The following is a 23,431-nucleotide window of genomic DNA, read 5'->3' on the forward strand; positions in this document are numbered from 1 at the left end:
CAGTGGAGAATAAGCACCATGAGAGAGGTCCTAGCTTAGAATTGCTTCTGGAGGTACCATGAGCTTTACTTGAAAAACCAATTCATCCAAATTGTAAGCAATGCCATTTTATACCCATTAACAGTCGCCCTGTACAATGGAAGGCATTAACTGACTAGGCTTTCTAGAAATGAGGATTCTTAAGTATTAGTGATACAGATATCTTTGTTCCTTCTTTCCTGCCCACCAACTCCCACTCCCTTCCTGCGCATGGTTCAGGTGGCATTTGGTTTATTTGAACAGTAAGGAGATGAGGGGTGCCTTTGAAAGACCTCTCCGGCACAAAAGATCTTCTGTAAAGCTTGTAAAGGAATTATTTTCTCACGCTAGATTATTATGCAGAATGTTAGATTTCAGAATTAAGAGCCCTTATTTCTCATCTCAAACCCATTCTAAATACTGCAGACCCTCTCTATAGAGAGGGAAAATAGGAGAATGAGTTTCCTTTTGAGCTGTGTTTCCCAACCTTTGCGAAGCCATATTCTCTTCTGATGAACCTAAAAACCTCAACCCCCACCACCAAGATTCTTGCACATCTTTCCATGGGGCGTCCCTCCCCAGTTTCACTGATGAAGACTCGGATAGATGGTGCCAAAGAAGAAAATTTAGACTAGAAGATTTCCAAAGGTTTGCTTTCTGTGATTGGTGTTATAAAAACTGTAGACATGTTTATTTCCAAACAAAATTACAGTATAATATGAAGTATGTGTATTCCGATTTCATGCAGGCCTCACCCCAGCCCTACCCCATGGAGACGGTGCTCCATTTCCTCATTCTGCCTAAAGCATCACTGGTAGATCAAGTCCACAGGTGGCCCATTCTTCTACCCCTCCATAACCCCTCAGGGCTCTTGTCATACTTCCTCCCTTTTTTCTTTTGGTCCTTCTTCATTTTCCATTTCTAGGGCTCATTGTCCGCTTACTGATTTCTCTTTCTCTCTTTTCTCTCTCTAACTCCTTTTCAACTTTGCTACCATTATTGGAATGTAGAGTAAAGATGCTGGTATCAGGACTTTGGTTATGTTGGATGAACAAGGAGGTAAGTTCAGATTTCTTCAGTAAGAACAATTCCTCTTCTGAATAATGTGCATTTTAAAATTATTTGTGCATACACAGGTGGTCGTTTTGACATGTGTTACACACGTACATGAATGTGAGGGTTCTAAATTTTTCATCTTGCTTTTTACTTTCTCTGTTGAAAAGATTGGTAAATGTGTGGAAATATTGAGACCTTCCTCATGAGTGAATCAATGATACTACTCTCTCTGTTATATATGTTGGGGTAACAGAATTTTGAAGACAAAAGCCATGGTTTGTTTTTTTTTAAATGATAGTATTTTGGACAGTGTAAGAATTTTCTTATTATCCTTGCCCCTAAACTTTCCCAATAAATTTGGTTTTCTTCTAGTAATACATAGATAGAATGAGCATATGCCATATCATGTTGTCTACTTCTTTTGACCATCCCAACTCAGTATCTAGTAGTTTTGATTTCCAATCACTATGAGTATTTCTTAAATACCTGGGAGCTGTTTTTCGCAGAATATAACCTGAGGGGAATTATCTGGAAAATAGAACATTGAACCAATTGAAATATTTGGCCTGTTTTAAAGATTATTACAGAAATGCCAGAAGCAAGGAAAATCAGAGAGCCGACCTTAATATAGCGTCTCTATACCTAACGTGGAAACTAAAAAGGGTAATACCGTCATTTTTCTTTGTCTCAATGTATCTAGCCCTATGGTGAGATTGTACATAATTCTGGTCACAAGTCAGTTACCTGATTCCATTCTGAATTCTTATCATAATAAACAGATTTCTGCAAAGTTTTTTCTTTTTATTCATATTTTGCAAAAGCATTAGAAAATGTTTTGACTTTTTTTTTTAATGGCAGAGATAAAAATGTACAATGTATTCACAACATAGGAAACCATAAATAAACTCAAAGCATAAATCTCAAGCTGTGGGAGGGAACATGCCTAACAGATAACAGATACAAAGCACTTCTCATAAAATTCAGAGAGCCCTTGCACATCAAAGAAAAGGGCAGCAACCTAAAGGAAAAATGGATGTAAGATAAGACGTCATCACAGATGTATGAAACCATGCTCTAATCACCAACAAGGACAAGGTACCACTTTTTAGAACAGACTGGCATAAATTTAAAAAATTGATAATAACCAGTGTTGTGAATATGTTGGGAAAACAGAAACTTTTATTCCACAGCTGGGCACTGTAGCCTGATCAAAATGTCTTGAAGAATAATTTGATACTATCTTCACATTTTAAAGTGCACCCATCTTTGACCAAGACACTCCACTCCTAGAATTTTACATTGCAGATATACATTTACAGTTATATGAAGAAGAATGCATATGGCTTACTCATAATAATGTAAGACTAGGAACAACTTAAATATCTGTCAGTGGGGAGAGCAACATTAATTGTGGTATAGCCATAAAAGAATTGTTCTGCCAGCAATATAATACATGAGGTAAATCTTTATTTACTGACTTTTGTGGAGTTGGGGTGGGAGCAGGAAGGGACTGGAGAAAGATGCATCATTTGGAGTCCCCTGGGGAGCAAATGCCAGGAAGCAATTAGAAGCAAAAGAGATTTACTGGGGAAATGTTTGTGATAGGTCAAGGGGAGAGGGGGCAGGAGCAGGCAGAGACAGCCTTCAGACTATGAAGCAAGTCTGATGCCTATAAAAGTAGATGGCAAAGGAAGGAGAATTGGGTGGGAAGACCTTCATACTGCAGTGCTGCTCTGAGAAGCCCTCAGCCAGGTCGATGGGGAGCCCAAGAGCAAAGATTGCTGATTAGAGGAGCCTTGTGTTGGGTAGAAATGTTCTAGCACCTACTAGTAGCCCCATTGTGCTCAGCCATTGGCTTGAAGCATCCCAGGAAGAGCCTGGCCTCAATGTAAACACTGTGGCAGACTGCTTACCTGTGCAGCTGGAGGCATCTGGCTGTCATATAAAGACTTTTGGTCTTACATTATTTGCTTGTATTAAACTTTTTCAATAAATATATGCCAATTGATCCAAAAAAATGGAGAAAAATGTTTGAAAAAAGTTGATTATAAACCCCAACGTTTTTCCTTCGATTTTCACAATACAAATTGTCAAAAGTTGTACACAAATAACAAAGTCTACTAGAGTTCCATGTTGAAGGTGTTACAATGGCAAGGGAAGCCTTCAGAACTCCCCAAATGGGTTTTTTATTATTATGTGACTTGTTGGCTGGATCTGTGTAACAATGTTCCAGGCTTTGAAACTCAGGATGCAGCAAGTCATTGCTTTTAAAAAAAATAACTAAACAACGTGTGCCCAAAAGAAGAGTGGTACCTGATTTCCAGTGCAAAATTTAAACGTATACACTCAAATAATTAGCAGTTTCACCTTATTTATTTTTTAAGTTAATAATTTGTAACTTGATGGGGGTGGAAAAAGAGACATTGCAATGGAGGGTACACTTAGGAAAGATTTAGGATAGAGCCTTTTCTCCTGAACAATAAAGCACTGACATAAAGATATGGAAAAGAATATATACAAACCTGGAATCAAAAAGAGAAAACATGAATAACAGGCTTACAAGAGTGATAAATTGCATTGTACTTTGATGAAGAAAATCTAGAGATAATTTGCTGAAATCTTCATAAAAATGCAGAAATATACATTCTTTAGCAAAAATGATCTCCAGAATCAGCTTTGTATTATTCTCTGAGAAACAAAGCAGAATAGAATGTCTGTTTGACAGATTTCCCCATGAGACACTTAATATTCTCAGCTAAGACATTTCAATTATGGCCATACCACAGTAAATGCTGAATTCTTCAGTTAAACAAGGATTAGACTGGGTTTAATCAGATGTGTGGTGAGTAGATAGATACTGATAAGAAACATACAACTGTAACACCCCTGAAAGTGGGTGGTTTCTGGCCAGTCTTAAATAGTACACATTTCATTTATAGTATAATAGGAGCTTAGGACCTTTTTTTTTTTTTTTTTTTTTTTTTAGGCAGTAGGGACCCAGAAGGACCTTTCTGATTGACAGATGAGCATGTCAACAGCTATCTTCATTGCCATTATAAGTGCATTTTAATTTTGCCTTTACTTGTTTAGATCAGTAACTACTTCGAAATTTCTCTTCAGTTATCCTCTACTAATTTTGTTTATGTGTGAGCACCAAAAGTGTTGACTATTTCTACCTCACAGCAGCATGGGAGCCTCAAGAAACAGCCATCCTTCTAAAGAACCATCCCAACCATTGTTGGATCAGGCCAGGCCATTCCAGGTTGTCCTGTTAAATGATTGACTAGGAAATTTCCTATGGGATTCTTGCTTTATGCCCAGGTATCAGGAGACACCAAGGAGCACTGAGCATGACAACTAACCCTGGAAATGTACTGAGCCCCGGGACTTTTATTCCTCTAGAAAATTTGTCACCAAGAGAAGTCCTCAAATGACCTTGGCACTAATGTGGGCTTTTACCTCTATATCTTTTGTTCCTTTTGCTGGTCTTTGCTGAGTTGTATGTCTGTTTTGATGCTGAAGATGTGACTTTTGGGAAAATCTCCTGGGACCAACTCCAAACTCAACAGTGAAATATTTGACTACTGTCTGACAGAAGAAAGACAATGTAAATCCCTGTCCAGAGAGTCACCTATCTTAAAAGGTTCATGGCACTACAAGGTGGCATTTGAAAAACCATCTCTCTAGCTAAAGTTCACTCACCAATATCTGTTATGAATGACTTAGTCATGATAGCCACATATAGCTGTTTAAATTTAAATACATTTCTATATGTTCATAAATGCTAAGAAAAATGAAATTCATAAAGGCAGCATCTTGTAACTGGACATACTCATGAAGGCTGCATACTAGATTAATAGTATTAATGCTTACTATTCTTCTACTGATTTTTACCAAATTGAGAATTCTAAGGGCCCCAAGTTGGCTTACTTAGGAGAGATTAGTAGAAATTTTGTTTTCACCAGTCATTAGAAAAATATTAATGGAAAACATTAATACTGATCATCGAGCATCCTGTCATTGGTGAATCTATCACAAATAACCAGTGATCCAACATCATGGCAAAGGAAAGCCCAAGCTCTGGCCCCAACATATAGTGTCACCTACTAGAAGACGCCCTCCCTACTCAAAATGTTATTCTCCTCCCAGCCCCCCCAAGAATAAACAGAAACCAGTCAGAAAACAAGCTTAGGGAGATCAAAAGCAGTCAACACTGGATGATGTGTTGCATCAGCCTCAGAGATGCTGCTGTCCATCCCAGAATGAGATGCTGTTAAGCATTTCCTGAAAACCATCTTCACAGAAATCATTGGAGTGCTGTGAAGTCCCAATGTGCCAGACATCTCCACCAACATAACTCAGTGCACTCTAAAAATTAATATTATTGCTAGAATTTCTGCAACAAAATGATTCCACAATATTTTTTAAATTAAAGGTTTGACTTAGAATTCATATGTAAATATATATTCAACTGATATTGGTAGTTATAAAATAGTGTTCTAAATCAACTATTTTCTGAATAGTTTTCTGAATCAAATTCAGCTTCAGAGTTTTTTCTTTTAGTCAAACCTTTGCCAAATTAAGCTGGTGACCGATGGCAGAGCCCAGCTTTCTGAAATACGGATTTAGAGTTGCCTGTTTGTTTTTCCCTTTTGATATCAATTATCTAATTCATAGGTCCAATACCTGTGCACCAATTCACATATATATGTTACCTCCTAATCTCTGGAAGCATAGTGAATGGGTCCCTGGTATCTTGTCAGAGAGTAAATATTTTGACCAAAAAAAAAAAAAAAATTATCAACTTGCTTTGTAACTTAGGAGAAACTCCTCAAGAAGGACAGATAACTGCATATGTGTCCCCACGCCATAATCTGTGCTTATTTCAGCTGTCATTAGCTGGGGGCAGCATCTCTCCTTCTAAGCCCAGATGTCTCCTCCAATCCATCTCAAGTCTGCACTCCCAGAGGCCCTTAGCAATTACTTGATTGGGATTTGGCATCTCTATTGTCTGTACATATAATGGTTCTTCATCTGATGAGGAGTTCCTTTCCCTCCCCGCCCCAGTCCCTCCACTTGAATATTTACCTTGATCTACAGACTAACTTATTGCATTCTTAAAAGAAAACTGGAGTGAAATCCTTAGAAAAGAAAAACATCTTCTTGATTTTTATATATATAGATATATATATATATTTCGCCCTTTTAAAAAAATTTTTAATTGTAATTTTTATTTTTGGGATGGAGTTTCACTCTTGTTGCCCAAGCTGGGGTGCAATGATGCAATCTCAGCTCAGTGCAACCTCCATCTCCCAGGTTCAAGCAATTCTCCTGCCTCAGCCTCCCAAGTAGCTGGGATTACAGGCGCACGCCACCACACCCAGCAATTTTTTTGTATTTTTAGTAGAAACAGGGTTTTATCATGTTAGCCAGGCTGGTCTCAAACTCCTGACCGGTGGTGATCTGCCCACCTTGGCCTCCCAAAGTGCTGGGATCACAGGCGTGAGCCACCACGCCCGGCCATATTTAGCCGTTTTAAGGATTTTTTTTTTTTTAGAGCCATCGCTGTGCCTGTATTTATTCAGCAAAAGTTCTCCTGCACTACCTTATTATCTCCTCCAGGTATTCCATGCTAGATAAACAATGAAGTATTGTTTTCACCTGTCATTTCAAAAGCGTAGGAGAAATAGTAGATTCCTCATGAACTGAATTCTGTTCTTTAGCCTCACAAAAGAAAACACAATAGGCTTTTATTTTCCAAATTCACAGTCTGGCAGTTTGGGTCACTAGTGAATGTATCTTGGTTTTTTTGGAAGCACAATTTCCACTGTATAACTTAATGTGAAATTGTGTTTAAGTGATGATATATGCCCTTAGGCTGGAAATGTACTTATCAGTTGTATTCTAGGCATGCCTTTATTCCAGGAGGCATAGGCATGCATGCATGAAAATACAGATGAAAAGAGGAATGGAAATGTAATTAGGTTTTGTAATTAGACAGCCAAGACATCCATTGCTGCCTTCCTTTAATGATCTTTTAAAAGCTGTTTTAAAAATCCTTTCATTGAACTTGTAGTTATCTCAATTTGGTGACACAATTCAAAAAAATTAATCAAGTTGGTGTATGTAACCCTGGCAACCTAGAAGTATGATTCATTCTGATGACTATTGATCTATGTCTGAGATACACTAAGGTCAGCTATGCTGGCAGCAGGGATACCATACTGTCCTATGTTCCAATTCATCATCCTACTTCCAAAGAGACATTCATTCCCTGCTCTCTGCCTGGGCTTGGAGCATGCCCCCCATTATAGACTTGGAAATCAGGGGGCAGAGAAGTGAAATGCCTTCCAAAACATTCATAACAAAGTAAGTCATAGGATGAGAGAGGAATTGCAATGTTCCAGGACTTACAATGTTGCTGTGTGGATGTTACTCTTTTTTTTTTTTTTTAACAGCTTTTATGAATTACATATGCACAATCAGGTGCAGACCATGGCTCCCTCTGGCTAGACAACCACTGCTAGGGGAAGAAAAGAGAGCCATACCCATTGCTTATGATTGCTGCTGCTGCTGTTGTCTCCAAGGAAGAAAATGGATTCTATTTTCTACCCTTATCTGGTTGAGGATGCTTAAAAACCAAAAGATGGAGATATTTTAAAGTTGAAGCAGATACTTTCTCTAGTAGCATTGAATTAGAATGCGTAAAACATAAACTAACACCTTGTTTTTTCCTCCTGGGTTTCACTGGTGCGTGAGTAAGTGAATATGCTGTGCTGTTTTCCTGGACACTCGGAATCAAACAGGCCTTCAACCCCATCCCATCATGTTTGAATTACAAACTATTTTGAGCATCTTGTTTGTTTCCTTCCACCCATACCTGTGTAGGGCAGCGGTAGCAGTCTTCAACAATGCATCCTCTTGGACAATGCATTGTAATATCTCTCTTTCAAATTCTGTTTCACATAGTCATTTCTCATGTTCTGTTGGAGACCCCCAAAAAATTCATTCCACACTGTCATCCCTTTGTCCTAACCAGAACAACTCGATCGTGTCGAAGAAGGCATGAACCATATCAACCAAGACATGAAGGAGGCTGAGAAAAATTTAAAAGATTTAGGGAAATGCTGTGGCCTTTTCATATGTCCTTGTAACAAGTAGGTACTGGGTACCAGCTCTAATCTGTGGCGTCCAGTTTTCTTTCTTTCTTTTTTTTTTTTTTCTTTTTTAATGTCAAAGTGAATGTCTGAAGTTTTGTCTTTTTTTTCTTTGTCCTTTTCCATCTGCTTCATTCTGTGGGGATAAAATACTTGTGTTTAATCAGAACAACTGGAACGCATTGAGGAAGGGATGGACCAAATCAATAAGGACATGAAAGAAGCAGAAAAGAATTTGACGGACCTAGGAAAATTCTGCGGGCTTTGTGTGTGTCCCTGTAACAAGTAGGTGCTGCCTGCCTGCCTGAAGCTTTGGTTTCCCAAGGCCCATCTCCAAGCCTTGACAAGCTCATTCCTGCCAAGCTCATAGGCAGGATGAGCATGTGGCATGCAGAACAGATCAATACCGTCTCCAATGCATTCATCTCATAGCATAGATGATATTAGCAGGAGTTACTGTTGATGCATTAAAAATCAGGCATACTACAGTGAAAGCTTCACTGTCAGCAACTTTTATTGATGAACGTTTCAACATTTTCCGGAAAGTGTACCTTGAGACAGAGGCTAGCCTCAAGAAAGAGGCACCCAGGGAACTTCCTTTTCCCCAACCCCAAGAGTCAAAATTGCAGGTTTAGAAAAGGCTGTGGGTAAGTTTGGAAGATGAGAAACACATATGTGAAGGTTTGATTTTTTCCAAAATAAAAGAGACAGGTAATTTGGCCCAGGGAAGCATTCTATAAATTAGAGAATATGACAGAGATTCTCCCTTTCTACTGCCCACCAGTTCCCAAATTTGGTCGATAGATGCTGCTGCTGTACCCAACACAGAGGCAATGAGCTCTTCAGCAAGAAGTGTTCAAGCCTTACTCAAATTGGACCCATCCCTCCCAAATTTTTCTCCTTGGAAGATCTACCCGTACACTGGCTGAAATGTTGAAATGTGTAGATTTTGCATGCACAACATCACAAAACATTCAACTGTTCTCAAGGTTCTGCAACGCTTTTTTGGAATGTAGCAGAAATGTGACATGTGGTTATAAAGGTTTGCAACAGAAGGAACCTAATACTGAGGGTTCTGGAAGATTGTCTCATTTGACTAGTGGTGGAAAAAGAAATGCATGAGTGGATTGTCCAACATGCATTTGGAAAATTAGACTCCTTATCCAATCTCCCTCACCCCTCCCACATCCCCCTTTTAAAAGAAGACTTTTTCCTAAAAGCTCTCCTGATCCTAGCTTTTAGAATAGAAATTGACATCATTTTTAGCAGATTATATGACCTTTCACATCCTTTAAACTTTGAGGCTGATTTAAAATATCCCACTTCCTGTTTAGGAGGGGGAGGGGCTCAAATTGCAAAAAAAAAATAAAAATAATTTGCTTTTTAAAGAATGATCTACAGTAAAGCCTGATTAACTGGAATCTAGCTAACTGGAAACCTCAGCTGCATGCTCTTGCTCCCTTCCATTTTTAGCAAAAAAGAAACAAAGAGAAAACCTCACATCAGAAATGTAAAATGGTTTTACTTCCAGGGTAGTTTGAATTGTCTTGCTTAGTCTCCATCCTCCTGCAACTTCCACATCTATGACGACCAAACAATAAGAGTTGATCTTCACAGAAAAGGCCATCAAGCAATCAATATAAATGATAACCAAGGAAAGATTCAATCAGGTCTTCTACCTTAAGACTTTCAGGCAGGAAAGTGGCTCAGGAGTCTAGCAAAGATATTCACTCATCACCCATGAAACAAAACTTTCCTCCTTGGCCCCACTGTTCATTAAGAAAGTCATATAATTCATTAAAAAAAAAAAAAAAAAAAAAACTCATTACCAAGCATTCCAGTTAGTCAAGATTTGACTGTATATTCCTTTCCGTGGCAACTTGCCCCCAGGTGAGATTTCCATCCATTTCGTGATAAATTCCAACAGACACATTTTCCCCCCTTCATCAACTGTGTGTGAAGAAAGGGTGGAGGCAGGTTCCCCTGGGATGGATTCTAATGTTCTAATGAAATGATGGCTCCTACGAATTCCACATTTGAGTGATCACTAATTTCCTTAATGCACAAGAGACCCTAAACTAAGCTTCAAAGCTTGACTGAGGTGTTCCCTATTGTGTGTAAATAATGCTTTAAAAACCATGTGTCACAACGCAGTGGCTGGTGGTGCCCTGGACTCTCTGAGGGCTTCGCCCTGTCTCGGCATGTTTCAAGGGACTATGGTAGATGTACGGCAGTGATGTGAGTCTATGTGCAGCATTGTGGGTGCAGTGGTTTGCCTTCTTTCAGAAACGCATACTTCCCACTCATTTGACTTTGCCAAAGATGGTATAGCAGACATTTGACATAGCAGAAAACATCACGAAGTCCATATAACTTTTTTTAATCTGAGGAGGGAGGAGATGGGGAGTTGGAAAAATAACAATTAAAAAAGCCAGACTCTAAGCCCTATTAAATTTAGTTTGGGGATCTTGTTTCATTGAATGGGTCCATGGCCCTTTGGTGCAATAAATTTTGACTGCACTAAGGCCTGCGGCTTGATTGTGGGAGTTGCTGAAATTCCATTGGTACAATTTTCCAGTTTGTCTCTAGGGTTGCTTGGTCCCCAGTCTGCAAGTATTAGAGCCAGTTTTAATAGATGGCTGTGGTCCTCTGGTGAAAGAAGAAAATAAAATGTTAAATTCTGGTGTCTTACACAAGAAAATGTGAAAATGGGACCAAAGAATGTCTCTTGTTTTTGGACTAAAAAGCATGTGGTTTCTACTATGTAAAGAACCTAAAAACATCTTTGATTGCCTTTAATTACAACACCCACCAAAATATGCTGCACATGTTTCTATTGGGCACAATAGGTATGCCTGGATTTGTAAGTTTTTCTCCAAGGCAGCTCAGTGCAATACAGCCCATGGAGACCATACCAGCATTAAACCACTCTCCTCCATTACAACAGCAGGATAGTTTAAAGTAGCAGTTTGTAAGCACTCTCCACCCTGCCCCTCAGCCCAGCAAAGAAGCTACCGAACCTGCGTTTCAAATCCTCATGAAGGCTATTACTGTCCTGCTAGTGCCTTTTTCGAGAATGGTCAACTTCTGGAGTAGTTTGGCTTAAATGAGAATGCTTCACTTTTTACTCATGCCTGTAGCTGGTGCATGAAGAAGACATAGAGGGGTTTCCCTTTTTGGTGCTAGATGGCTTGTTCTCTCTTCTATTTTCCTGCATTCATTTCACTATGCTTCTTTTACTTTTTGTCTCTGTGGACAAAGGTTTGTACATCAACTCTGGATGTATGGTGACTGTTTGGAAGTACCGATATATTATCTAATTCAAATCACTCTAGAGGCAACGCAAAGACCATCACTCTTGGCCAACCACCAATCCTTTATATCCTTTATGGAGAGTTGGAAATGTTAGTTCCACATGTGTTAGGAAAATATATATATATATATTTCACAGGGATCTTTGCATGATGGTTTGTAAAAACTTGGTTGAGGATGTTTTCTTGATGACAGTGTGTTGCTGTGGTGTGATGTGCACACTCTACTTGGCAGTCTTGTTTTGTGTCTGTCTGCCAGTATGTTTTTCTGTGTGTTTTGTGTCTCCAAATATAACCACATCACTAAAATAGAACTAAATGTCCTCCAGCTACCTTAGTCCTTGTCCGAAATCCAAACTAAACCACAAAACAAACCAAAACAAGAACAACCTTGTGGGCAAAGATTGCAGTCCATTGCAATGGACTCGATTGGAAGTGAAATGTTAAGTAGCTGAGGCATGGTGGTGGCCAACTGTTTAGGTCTGGATTATGATATATCGGTATTCTCTAATGCCTCGACTTAAAACTCATTCGCTTGGTTCGATTCTTCTCTTGAAGAAGTGACAATTGTTAAGAGCTTGCTCCTCTACCCCTGTGCCTTGTCACTCACCCTCTCTTTTGCATAGGCTTAAATCAAGTGATGCTTACAAAAAAGCCTGGGGCAATAATCAGGATGGAGTGGTGGCCAGCCAGCCTGCTCGTGTAGTGGACGAACGGGAGCAGATGGCCATCAGTGGCGGCTTCATCCGCAGGTGAGCCTCATGCAGCATGCACTGTAGCGGTTCTCTATTGTCAAGTACAAACAACTCCAAAACTGAATGGTTTTCTAAAAATAACCATTTTATTGCTCATTAATCTACATACCTGTTGAGTGTTCTTTTCTAAGCCTTCCCTGGACCTTGCCTGGGTGGGGTGATCCAAGATGGCCCCATTCACTTGTCTGGTGGTTGACTGGGGCTGTTGGTGGGGCACGTCTGTTCTTCTCCATGTGGCCTCTTCGGCAAGAGAGCCCAGGTTCCTTACATGGTGGTAGCAGCATTCCAAGAGGGCAAGCCTCAGTGCACTTATCAAACCTTTGCTTGCTTAACTTGTATTTGCCAGTTTCATTCGACAAAGCAAGTCACATGACCACATCCAGACTCAATGTGGCAGTAGGTGCAAGTCACATTCCATGAGTTTAATTGAATAGAGCTTATAAAAGAGACTACTTACAGAGGGGTGGGCAGGACTAATAGCAAGGAATGGTGAAGCACTTCTGAGCTAGCAATAGCAGGAAGCTGTTACCACCATAGTCCTGGGGGACAGGAGAAGGAATGATTGCCAGAACCCAGCAATAGTTACGACTGTGGGCAAGGAACTATCATAGAGAAATACAGCCACTACCAAAGCTAACAGGGAGTGAAAGAGGGAAATAAATGCTTAACCTCTCACTCCTCTTGCCCTGCAGTTTCATTGGCCATTAGCCAAAGCCTACTGAAAGCCAGAGGGTAAGAGAAACTGGGTGATACAGTCATGAGGTCAGCTCCTGAGAGCACAGAGCAAAGAAGGTCCAAGAATGGATTTCGAGTGAAAATAGAGAATAATTAGCTTCTTATTAATGATTTATTTTGAAACCTAGAATCAAAAGACAACTTAAATATCTATTTTAAAAAGTTCAAATTATGACTCAGGGGCATTTCCTTAAAAAAAAAAAAAAACTCAAGTTACACACATCAGTCAATTCAGAACTCATCTCTCCCTTTACTTCCAGGGAAAGTAGACCAAGGGTTCTTAAGCCTGGCTGTACATTAGAATCACCAGGGGAGACTTTTTTTCTTTTAATAGCAGTATTTGGGCCCAACCCACACCAATTGAACCAGAATCTCTTGAAGTGAGACACAAGCACCTGTGGCCCATTAAATCTCCTCAGGTGATTCTGATATGCACTCAGGGCCAAGCACCATCGAACTAGAAGTATCTCTTAGCTGTTGATGATCATTTAAATAGACTTCTTCCCTACAGGAAAGAGCTAGAAAGTTCTCCTTTAATTATTTAATTTTCTCTGGCCTGGGCTGCCTTTGAAACCATAATGAGCCAGTCTACATTGGGAGTCATCATGGGGGAAGGATTTTAACCCTTCTGAATATATTTTAACTCAATACCATATATACTAGGGAAATTCTGAAATAAGTACCTCCTTAACTTTCAAGTTGGACTGTGAAAAAATGTAATGTGTGTTGTGAGTCAGCTCCTTCCTCCCATTCCCACTTCATTCAACCTGAAACAATATTCTTTTGTCAAAGTTTTTGACTCTGAAATCACCTATGCACCATGCCACTAAGAAACCTATGGTATTAACATATGAGCAAATAAAAATCATCTTGAACAAGTGTCTCTCCTTGGAGTTCCTGGGAGCAAGCAGGGTTAAGGGGCAGACTGTAATTATCATTACTCTTACCATTGGTGTCAATCTCAAGGGTGAAAAGAGATGAGCACAGAGACTCTGACTTAGCACAATAAGCTTTTTATTGTATTCTTAATTTGAGTCTTAGAAATTTTGAGACTTAATTTGAGTTTAGAAATATTAAGAATATTCTTAGAAATAAGAATACCATTTCTGTCTAATTCCATCGTCATGCTCTGACCTAAAGTCTTTTCAAACAAAATGTTTTCGTTCTTAAACAATAAAAATTGAAATAAACACATGAAGGGGAAACGACATAATTGAAGGAGTGAGAAAGTAGATAAATTAATCTATTTAATATACCTTCTTTAAGAATAGAAATTCAAGGGTTCAAAATGCAATTTTAAACTTTTTTTTTTAAGTGTATGAAAGCTAAAATGTGTTTTTGTACTGGATGGAGATTAAAGATAGATAAAGTTGACATGCAGAGGACTACAGGTTTCCAGTATGCTTTCGGTCCTTGGTATTCAATATGTTTTCCACCCTCTGTCTTCTAAAACTTGCTCTTTGGATCCCAGGGTAACAAATGATGCCCGAGAAAATGAAATGGATGAAAACCTGGAGCAGGTGAGCGGCATCATCGGGAACCTCCGTCACATGGCCCTGGATATGGGCAATGAGATCGATACACAGAATCGCCAGATCGACAGGATCATGGAGAAGGTGAGCACGTGGCAGTCAGCAAGTCGCTACTGCGAGTTACTTCTGAAATGACCATCAGGAAGTGTGAAGGGCATAACAAGATCCTCAAAACACAACCTTGGATTCAGGTGCACTGATAGCTGGAAATGTTTTTCATTTTTCAAGAGAAAAATATAGGACTCAGCAACAGAATTGGAGTGAAAATAAGAGGGTCAAATTTAATCCAGCAAATATTCTCAAAGGCTCCTGTCAGCCAGGCATTGTGCTAGGCACTGTGGGCCACATACACATGAGAAAGACACCACCCCTACTGCCAAGAAATTCACAGCCTATGGGAGGCAACGAGCCTCCAGATGAATTTTTCTATCACTCAAAATATAATTCAGTAAGAGATCCACAGATAAAATGCTAAACAAGGTTAGATAAGGAAAGATCTCAAGAGGCAAAGTTCGGGAAAATCTCAGAATAAGTTGACTTTGAATTGAATCTTGAAGGATGGTTAGTATTAATAGTTTGTCAAGTGGAGGTGGTGAAGGGATAGAATCAGAAAATGGGGGAAGAATGGTCAGTTTAGCCAGGACATGATTATGAGCTTTGTTTTTATAAATGCCAAAGCTTTAACGATAATTCAAAAATATCCAGGTTCCATTTCCAGTTTAACAGTTCACATCCCCAGAACTAAAAATAGGAAATTTTATATTATGAAATTGAGTTTACACAAGGACACCAGACTTGGCTCTAAGATCCACCATGTCAACGTGGGCCATAAGAAAGACTGGAGGGAGTAGACTGGGAAGGGGTGTGTGGGGGGGCTTAAAATTAGAAGAGATTGTAAAGAAACACTGGAAAGTTCCTATAAAGAGACCTAGGGCACCAAAACCTGATATTCTACAACACAGAACTCATAATTCATATTTCCATGTTTCATGCCCTTTCCTCAATCAGTAGGGTCTTGAATATTGATTACAAACTCTTATGTCCAAACGCTAAAAAGGAGAAATAGAGGCATTATAGATTTAATGATAATTGTACATCTATAATCTACTCAGTGTGGATAACTTATGTTGTGTGTTTGTTCCCTGGGAGATGTTGAAGTTCTTTGTCTGATATCCTGAATTTTCTTAACATAATTCATTCCATTTTGGTGAGCAGAGAAGGATACTTTTAAGACTTTTAGAATCATAAATCTAAATAGTAGTTTCTTGGTATGCAAGCAGCCTCCAATGACTTGAAAAAGGAATAAATAGGCATAAAGGGAACACTTTGTCCTGTTGTGTTGTACATACTCCATGTTAAAAACATCTGATTGCATATTTTGCCTGATCAATATGAGCTATGCAAACTTTAGTGTTGGTTGGCAAAATACTCGTGCTTTGCTTACTTTTGCAAGTAACGGCATGCTTATCATTGTTAAGAAGGCTTTCACATGATAAAGCTTTTAATGCTGTGTAAATCAATAGATACTAGAATAATATTGAGAGTTTCAAAACTCACTAGAGCCAACACAAGCTGACCTAACCCATTACGGCCCAGAATAATGAACTAAGAAATCATTGCTGAGCTGCCCTCCAACAGAAAAACGATTTGAAAAAAAACAGGAAGTATTCATTTTCTATTAATGGACCCACTTTACTTGCAGATGCAGCTAGATAATGCATCAAAGCCAATTAGGGTTCCAGAAGGAGAGTCTTTACTAATAGAAGGGTCAAACTCTTATTGACAGAGTTGAACTTTAAGCAAGAAAATATGTTCCTGGAAAGGCAAGTGGCATCTTGATTCTGCCACTTTGCATTTCTAGTTCTCATCTTTAAGGAGAGGTTTTCTTCTAGGCCCAGTGTACTATAAAGACAGAGACATATACAGTTACAAGGTTTAATCAGAAGCCAGGCAGGTGGGATGGGTAATGACTATTTCAATTTGTATCATTCCTTGAGTGCGGAATCACTGAAGTGGGTGAAGGGTCTAATTGCCTTTGAATAATTAGTTTACAGTCAACACTTTAAATAGCCCCCTTTTTTTCAGAATCAAAATCCACATATGATTTAAATAGAGCCCACTTCAACCCAGCATTGCCCCAAATGATCATGTCGCATGAACTGCACAATTATTAATAGATTTCTACCTTTTCATTGAAGTTCTCATTTCTGATAACAGGAAATAGTATGCAGAAGTGTCCTGCATATCTAAGATGTAGTTACAATCACACTGTAGGGGTAGGGACAGTCTTGTGATGTTTCTATCATAGTCTCTCCTGACTCCAACAGCAACCTTTACCCAGCTCTATCAATCATGATCTTTTCTCATCACTTGGATCAAGAGTGAAGTTTTGGGAGTCCTTAACAATGAGATTTTCAATACATCCTCATGGATTGTCAAGAAATTACTTTATTTAAAAATCTAGTTTTCCACTTAAGGGTATTTATATATAAATATATACATATTTATATAAATATAAATAAATATATATATAAATATAAATAAATATATATAAATATAAATAACTAACCTTATATATAAATAACTATATATAAATAACCATATATATAAATAAACAACCATATATAGATATGCCTTCTAAGGTTAAAACATAATTTTTTCAGAAAACTTACTGAATTGGAAGCAAGCCCACATCATAGGGTTTATGGGAACTGTTGCTAAGGAAATACCTTAGCAATGTTCAAACTTCAATTTAAAGTTATCAGTGGTAAGTTAGGCATGCAGTCCCACCTACTCCAGAGGCTGAGGTGGGAGAATTCCTTGAGCCCAGGAGTTCCAGGCTGCAGTGAGCTATGATTGTGCCACTGCACTCACACTCCAGCCTGGGCAACAGAGCAAGATCCCATCTCTAATAAGCAAATATATAAATAAAAATAAAGTTGTCAGCGGTAGATGACAGGCACACGTTGGAATACAGTGAGGTTGATGCTTTAGCAGTCCTCACGTTCTTCTATCAGTGAGAAAACACAGCATTTGAGAGCTAAGACTTTGAGTTCTAATAGGGTTTTGCCATTCACCAGCTCTGTGACCTGGTTGCCTCACCTGAAGGATAGTAAGAGAACCATTCAGACCTAGGATCAGAACAGGCTGGAAGTCTGAACTGGGTCCTAAAAGTTACCTGGCATGGTCTGAAGTTGAGATTCCCAGAGTGTTCAGAAGATGGGCTGAACAGCTCCTTCTAACCTTTTACTGACTCTCTGGTGGTCATCCTGGCCTTCTCACAAGGACAAACATGTAACATATGTTGGGCACTCCAGCAAATTTAGATTTTCTAAATTGAAACATAAGAACTGGAATGGGACAGCCATCATAAATAAAGTCCTACAGCATATAAGTAGGGTGATCATAGGGGCATTCTCCAAATACCAGGAAAACATCTGCAAGGAGATTCCAGACTTTTTTTTTTTTTTTCCTAAAAGGAGCTAATTCTTTTATATAATAAAGGGGCAGTACTTTCTGTGTCAAATATTGCCTGGGGTGGAATTTTCATATACTTCAGAAGTAAGTTAGGTGGAAATCACAGATGCTCATTGAACATAAGTCTGTTTCAGCTCCTCCCTCATCGTGGTACACAGAAATACAAAGCTCCTCCCAGATCCTTTGATGATATCCAGAGTAACCTCATGCTGTACTTCAAATATCCCCAAGTGAAGGCTCCTCAGTGCATTCTTGTACAGGAGATCCTAGAATGTTTGTGCTCAGAAATGCCATCATTTTTAAATGAATTATTTTTCTCATTTGAGCTTTTCAAAGCGTTTGGTCTGGCAACATATTAATTCAATCTACAGGAACATTTCACATTGCTCTGATCCTGTAATTTTCCTTTGCACTGAAGTGTCATTATTTCTGATACCATTTGTAGCTGGAAAGGGAGGGCTTAAGAACCAAGTAAAATTGGAGAGATTATCCATTTTCCAGTTGAGAAACCTAAGGCCAAAAATATGAGTCTGCAGTTCAAAACAATCAAAATCAATGCCCTATCTTACTATGTAAATACCGATTTTAAAAGACAAATCTCAGTTATCCAAACAGATGACAGAGAACCATTGCCAGGTAATTCAAAGTTGTGATTAATGTAGAAATATGTTTATTTTAAGTTTGCAAAGTTCTATTTGAACATGGATAATTCTAATGTCCTGAGAATTCACAATATGAACTGAATACAGAAGACTCAGCTCAGTAGAAATAGGGAAGTACAGCACTGCAATAGGTACAAAGTTGGTAATCATTGAGTGATACTGGTTGAGAGAAAAACAGTTCTGATTCCCCACACTGCCTGGCAACCTCCTCCTCTTCTTCCCAGGCTTTAGAAGGATAGACAGCATTACCAGTCAGGGAAGGACAAAAGAACAGCCTCAACAGAATCGTTGTCTTCACCTCTGCTTGCTGATGCATTTCTCTTAGTGGTGATGGGAATCATTCATTTTCTGGAGTTTAAAGATTTATGCTGGTAGCAGCCCTTGGTTACATGCTGCATATACTGCAAACGTAACCCAAGCAGTAAAGAGATCAACCAAGAGATTAAAGCCAGCCAGTTACAAAATCATGGTAAATGTGCACCTGTTAAAGACAAGACAGTTATGAAACTCATAGAAATGAGTCTTCAGAAATGCACTTAAAAACTATTAAGCATCTCAGAAGCAAGCCCAAGTTTTCGCACAGTAACAATAATAGCAAGATAAACTAATGAACCCTTCATTTTGCAAAACATTATTCCAAGCACATTATGTATATAAACTCATTTGATCTCGACAAATTGAATAGTAAGTGATGAATAGTATAGATTCTGACTCCAGGTTGCTAGCATTCAGACTCTGGTTTCTCCATTTATTAGTACTAAGACTTCAGACAAATTTTCCAGATCCTTTATGCCTGCTTTTCTCATCTGGAAAAGGGAGCTAATAATAGTAGACACTTTATAGTTGATGTTATTAATCTTGATATTGTCAAAGTTTAATGAGTGGAACAAAGTACAGTTGACCTTTGAACAACATGGGGATTTAGGTTGTCAACCCCCATGCAGCTGAAAATTTTTTGACTCCCCAAAATTTAACTACTAATAGCCTACTGTTGACCGGAAGCGTTAATGACATAAAAAGTCCATTGACATCTATGTTTTATGTATTATTTACTATATTCTTATCATAAAGTAAGCTGGATAAAAGAAAATGTTATTAAGAAAATCATAAGGAAGATAAAATACATTTATAATACTATACTGTATTTATTGATACCATCAGTTTATACCATTGGTTTACAAGATGAATCATCAGTCTGAAATCTTCAGAACACATTAAGCAATTCAACTTTTTCTTGAAATGTCGTGACTTTTTTTGCTTTTTGGTAGCACTGCTAGCATCACTGGTGGCACTCTGTTTGGATGCCATGATGTTATTCAAGGTTTACTGTATTGGGCTAAACATGATTTTTTAAAAATGTGAAACTGCAAGAGGTCACTTTTTACTGCACTATGCAATTTACTGGAGAGACGGTGAGAATGATTAGCATCACAGAGCATTTTAAATGGATGTTCACAACACTTGAGTTCACCACAATAGCAGAAGGTGGCTATGACATTATTAGAGTAGTACAGTATGGACTACAGTTAACTTTATACAATTATGATTTAATACTGCATCTTTACATTTCTCTCAACTGCAAATAGTCCCATGCATAGTCTATGTTTGTTTAAGTCTCATAAATTTTAACTTTTCATAGTAGATTTGTATGTATTTTATGGTAGTAGATAATAGACTAGACTAGTATCTACATATATTTTATGCATTCATGATGTGGCTAATATTTTCTTAATTTTCTTAATATTTCTAAGTAACACATTCATCTCCAAGTTAGCCTTAATTGTTGCAAATCTCCAAAGGATTTTCCAATATATTTATTGAAAAAAATCCTGGCCAGGCACAATGGCACGCGCCTGTAACCTCAGCATTTTGGGAGGCTGAGGAGAGAGGACTGCTTGAGCCCAGGAGTTTGAGACCAGCCTGGGCAGCATAGTGAGACCTCATCTATACAAAAAATAGAAAAATTAGCCAGGCATAGTGGCATGCACCTGTGGTCTTAGCTATTTAGGAGGCTGAGATGGGAGGATCACTTGAGCCCAGGCAGTTGAGGGTGCAGTGAGCCATGATCACACCACTGCTCTCCAGCCTGGGCATCAGAGCAAGACCCTGTGTCAAAGAAAGAAAGAAAGAAAGAAATCCATGTAAAAGTGGATCCACACCGTTCAAACCCATGATGTCCAAGGGTCCACTGTACATGCTCATGCTCATTAGCAATATTTTTATCATCCAGGTTGGAGATGAGAAAGCTGAGCCCCAAGATGTAATTTGTTCAAAGGGACGCTGCTAATAAATTAGCCATGGTTTCAATCCTACTGTATAAGAAGTATAATTCAACTTGGTCCAACAGATGTGAATGCCTACCATAGAAGTCATTGAGTGTCTTTCTAGGATAGAAAGATAAAGCATATATAAGCCTCTGCTCTCTGGTAGGGAAAATTATTGAAAATGAAAATTAAGCTTCTACCATCACATTCAAGTAGAGCCATAGCTGTCATTCTGGGAAGACAAAAGAAAGGATGGCCCATGCTGACCAAGGAGGTTTTTAGTGGTTTCCCCCAAGAGGAAGTATTGGACCTGGACCCAGAAGGGTGAATGGATTTTTAAGGGGTAACCTGAGTTCTGTTTCTTTTCCCCCTTTTCTAGGCTGATTCCAACAAAACCAGAATTGATGAGGCCAACCAACGTGCAACAAAGATGCTGGGAAGTGGTTAAATGTGCCCACCCGTGTTCTCCTCTGAATGCTATCGGGCAAGATAGCTCCTTCATGCTTTTCTCATGGTATTATCTAGTAGGTCTGCACACATAACACACATCAGTCCACCCCCATTGTGAATGTTGTCCTGTGTCATCTGTCAGCTTCCCAACAATACTTTGTGTCTTTTGTTCTCTCTGGGTCTCTTTCTTTCCAAAGGTTGTATATAGTGGTCATTTGGTGGCTCTAACTCCTTGATGTCTTGAGTTTCATTTTTCCTTTTCTCTCCTCAGTGGCATTTGCTGAATAACAACAATTTAGGAATGCTCAATGTGCTGTTGATTCTTTCAATCCACAGTATTGTTCTTGTAAAACTGTGACATTCCACAGAGCTACTGCCACAGTCCTTTGAGTGTCAGGCTCTGAATCTCTCAAAATGTGCCGTCTTCGGTTCCTCATGGCTGTTATCTGTCTTTATGATTTCATGATTAGACAATGTGGAATTACATAACAGGCATTGCACTAAAAGTGATGTGATTTATGCATTTATGCATGAGAACTAAATAGATTTTTAGATTCCTACTTAAACAAAAACTTTCCATGACAGTAGCATACTGATGAAACAACACACACACACATAAAACAACAGCAACAACAACAACAGAACAACAACAAAGCATGCTCAGTATTGAGACACTGTCAAGATTAAGTTATACCAGCAAAAGTGCAGTAGTGTCACTTTTTTCCTGTCAATATATAGAGACTTCTAAATCATAATCATCCTTTTTTTAAAAAAAAAGAATTTTAAAAAAGATGGATTTGACACACTCACCATTTAATCATTTCCAGCAAAATATATGTTTGGCTGAAATTATGTCAAATGGATGTAATATAGGGTTTGTTTGCTGCTTTTGATGGCTACGTTTTGGAGAAAGCAATCTTGCTATGAAACAGTGTGGATGTAAATTTTATAAGGCTGACTCTTACTAACCACCATTTCCCCTGTGGTTTGTTATCAGTACAATTCTTTGTTGCTTAATCTAGAGCTATGCACACCAAATTGCTGAGATGTTTAGTAGCTGATAAAGAAACCTTTTAAAAAATAATATAAATGAATGAAATATAAACTGTGAGATAAATATCATTATAGCATGTAATATTAAATTCCTCCTGTCTCCTCTGTCAGTTTGTGAAGTGATTGACATTTTGTAGCTAGTTTAAAATTATTAAAAATTATAGACTCCAGATGATCTGCTTTAATTTCTTCATGGACTCGCCTGATTTTGCACTCACATGAGAAGAGAAAGCCTGGCTACCCTATCCCAGCTACTACAAATCAGTTCTGTGTGCCGAAGACAGTGTGGGGGAAAAGATAAGATTAAAGCATGATTCCAGTGGCAACAGACAACTTGGCTTGGTTCTCATAACCTGCTCTAGAATTACCTTGTGAATTCAGTGTTGACTAAGGAAGAAAATGTAGTTATCCAGAAGACATAGAAAAAAAATTATAGGAAAAATATCTATGGAACTCAGGCATGGCCCTACGTAGATTCAGGTATGTCTGGTGTCTATCAACTCCAATCTTCCTTCCTTTCCACAAAATCTCCACCATCTAAAATTGAGGGCTTCACTACCACACCACCACTGACTCCCTGTTTTTTTTAAACAGCTTTACTGACTCACTATAAAATTCACCCATTTAAATATATAATTAATTTTTTTTGTATATTCACAGAGATATGCAATCTAATTTTAGAACATCTTTATCACTGCCACCAAAATATCCCATACCTATTAGCAATCACTCCCATCTCACTTCTCCCAGCCCTAGGGAACTACTGGTTTCCTAGTTATCTCTATAGATTTGCCTATACATTTCATATAAATGGCATCATACAACGTGTGGTCCTCAGGAACTGGCTTCTTTCACTTAGCATAATGTTTTCAAGGTTCCTCCATGTTGTATCACAGATCAGTACTTCATTCTTTTATTGCCAAATAATATTCTATTGTATGCATAGATACTATTTTGTTTA

General features: G+C 38.5%; 1 protein-coding gene across 11 annotated transcripts in view; it reads left to right on the forward strand.

Moving 5' to 3' along the window:
* Positions 1 to 22,640, forward strand: part of SNAP25 (synaptosome associated protein 25) — an 87,139-nt gene extending 64,499 nt beyond the window's left edge. For 8 of the 11 annotated variants that reach the window (XM_025398263.1, XM_025398269.1, XM_025398267.1 and 5 more), the window contains 5 exons: positions 1,029 to 1,077; positions 8,399 to 8,516; positions 12,169 to 12,294; positions 14,504 to 14,648; positions 21,347 to 22,640. In XM_025398263.1, the coding sequence (XP_025254048.1) occupies positions 1,029 to 1,077; positions 8,399 to 8,516; positions 12,169 to 12,294; positions 14,504 to 14,648; positions 21,347 to 21,415 (507 nt within the window). In that variant the 3' untranslated portion in view covers positions 21,416 to 22,640. Of the gene's footprint in view, positions 1 to 1,028; positions 1,078 to 8,113; positions 8,232 to 8,398; positions 8,517 to 12,168; positions 12,295 to 14,503; positions 14,649 to 21,346 lie in introns of all 11 variants that reach the window. The other 3 variants (XM_025398264.1, XM_025398272.1, XM_025398271.1) reach the window with 1 other exon arrangement.
* Positions 22,641 to 23,431: the final 791 nt, after the last annotated feature.

The sequence above is a fragment of the Theropithecus gelada genome, chromosome 10, assembly GCF_003255815.1.
Source record: "Theropithecus gelada isolate Dixy chromosome 10, Tgel_1.0, whole genome shotgun sequence".
NCBI lineage: Eukaryota > Metazoa > Chordata > Mammalia > Primates > Cercopithecidae > Theropithecus > Theropithecus gelada.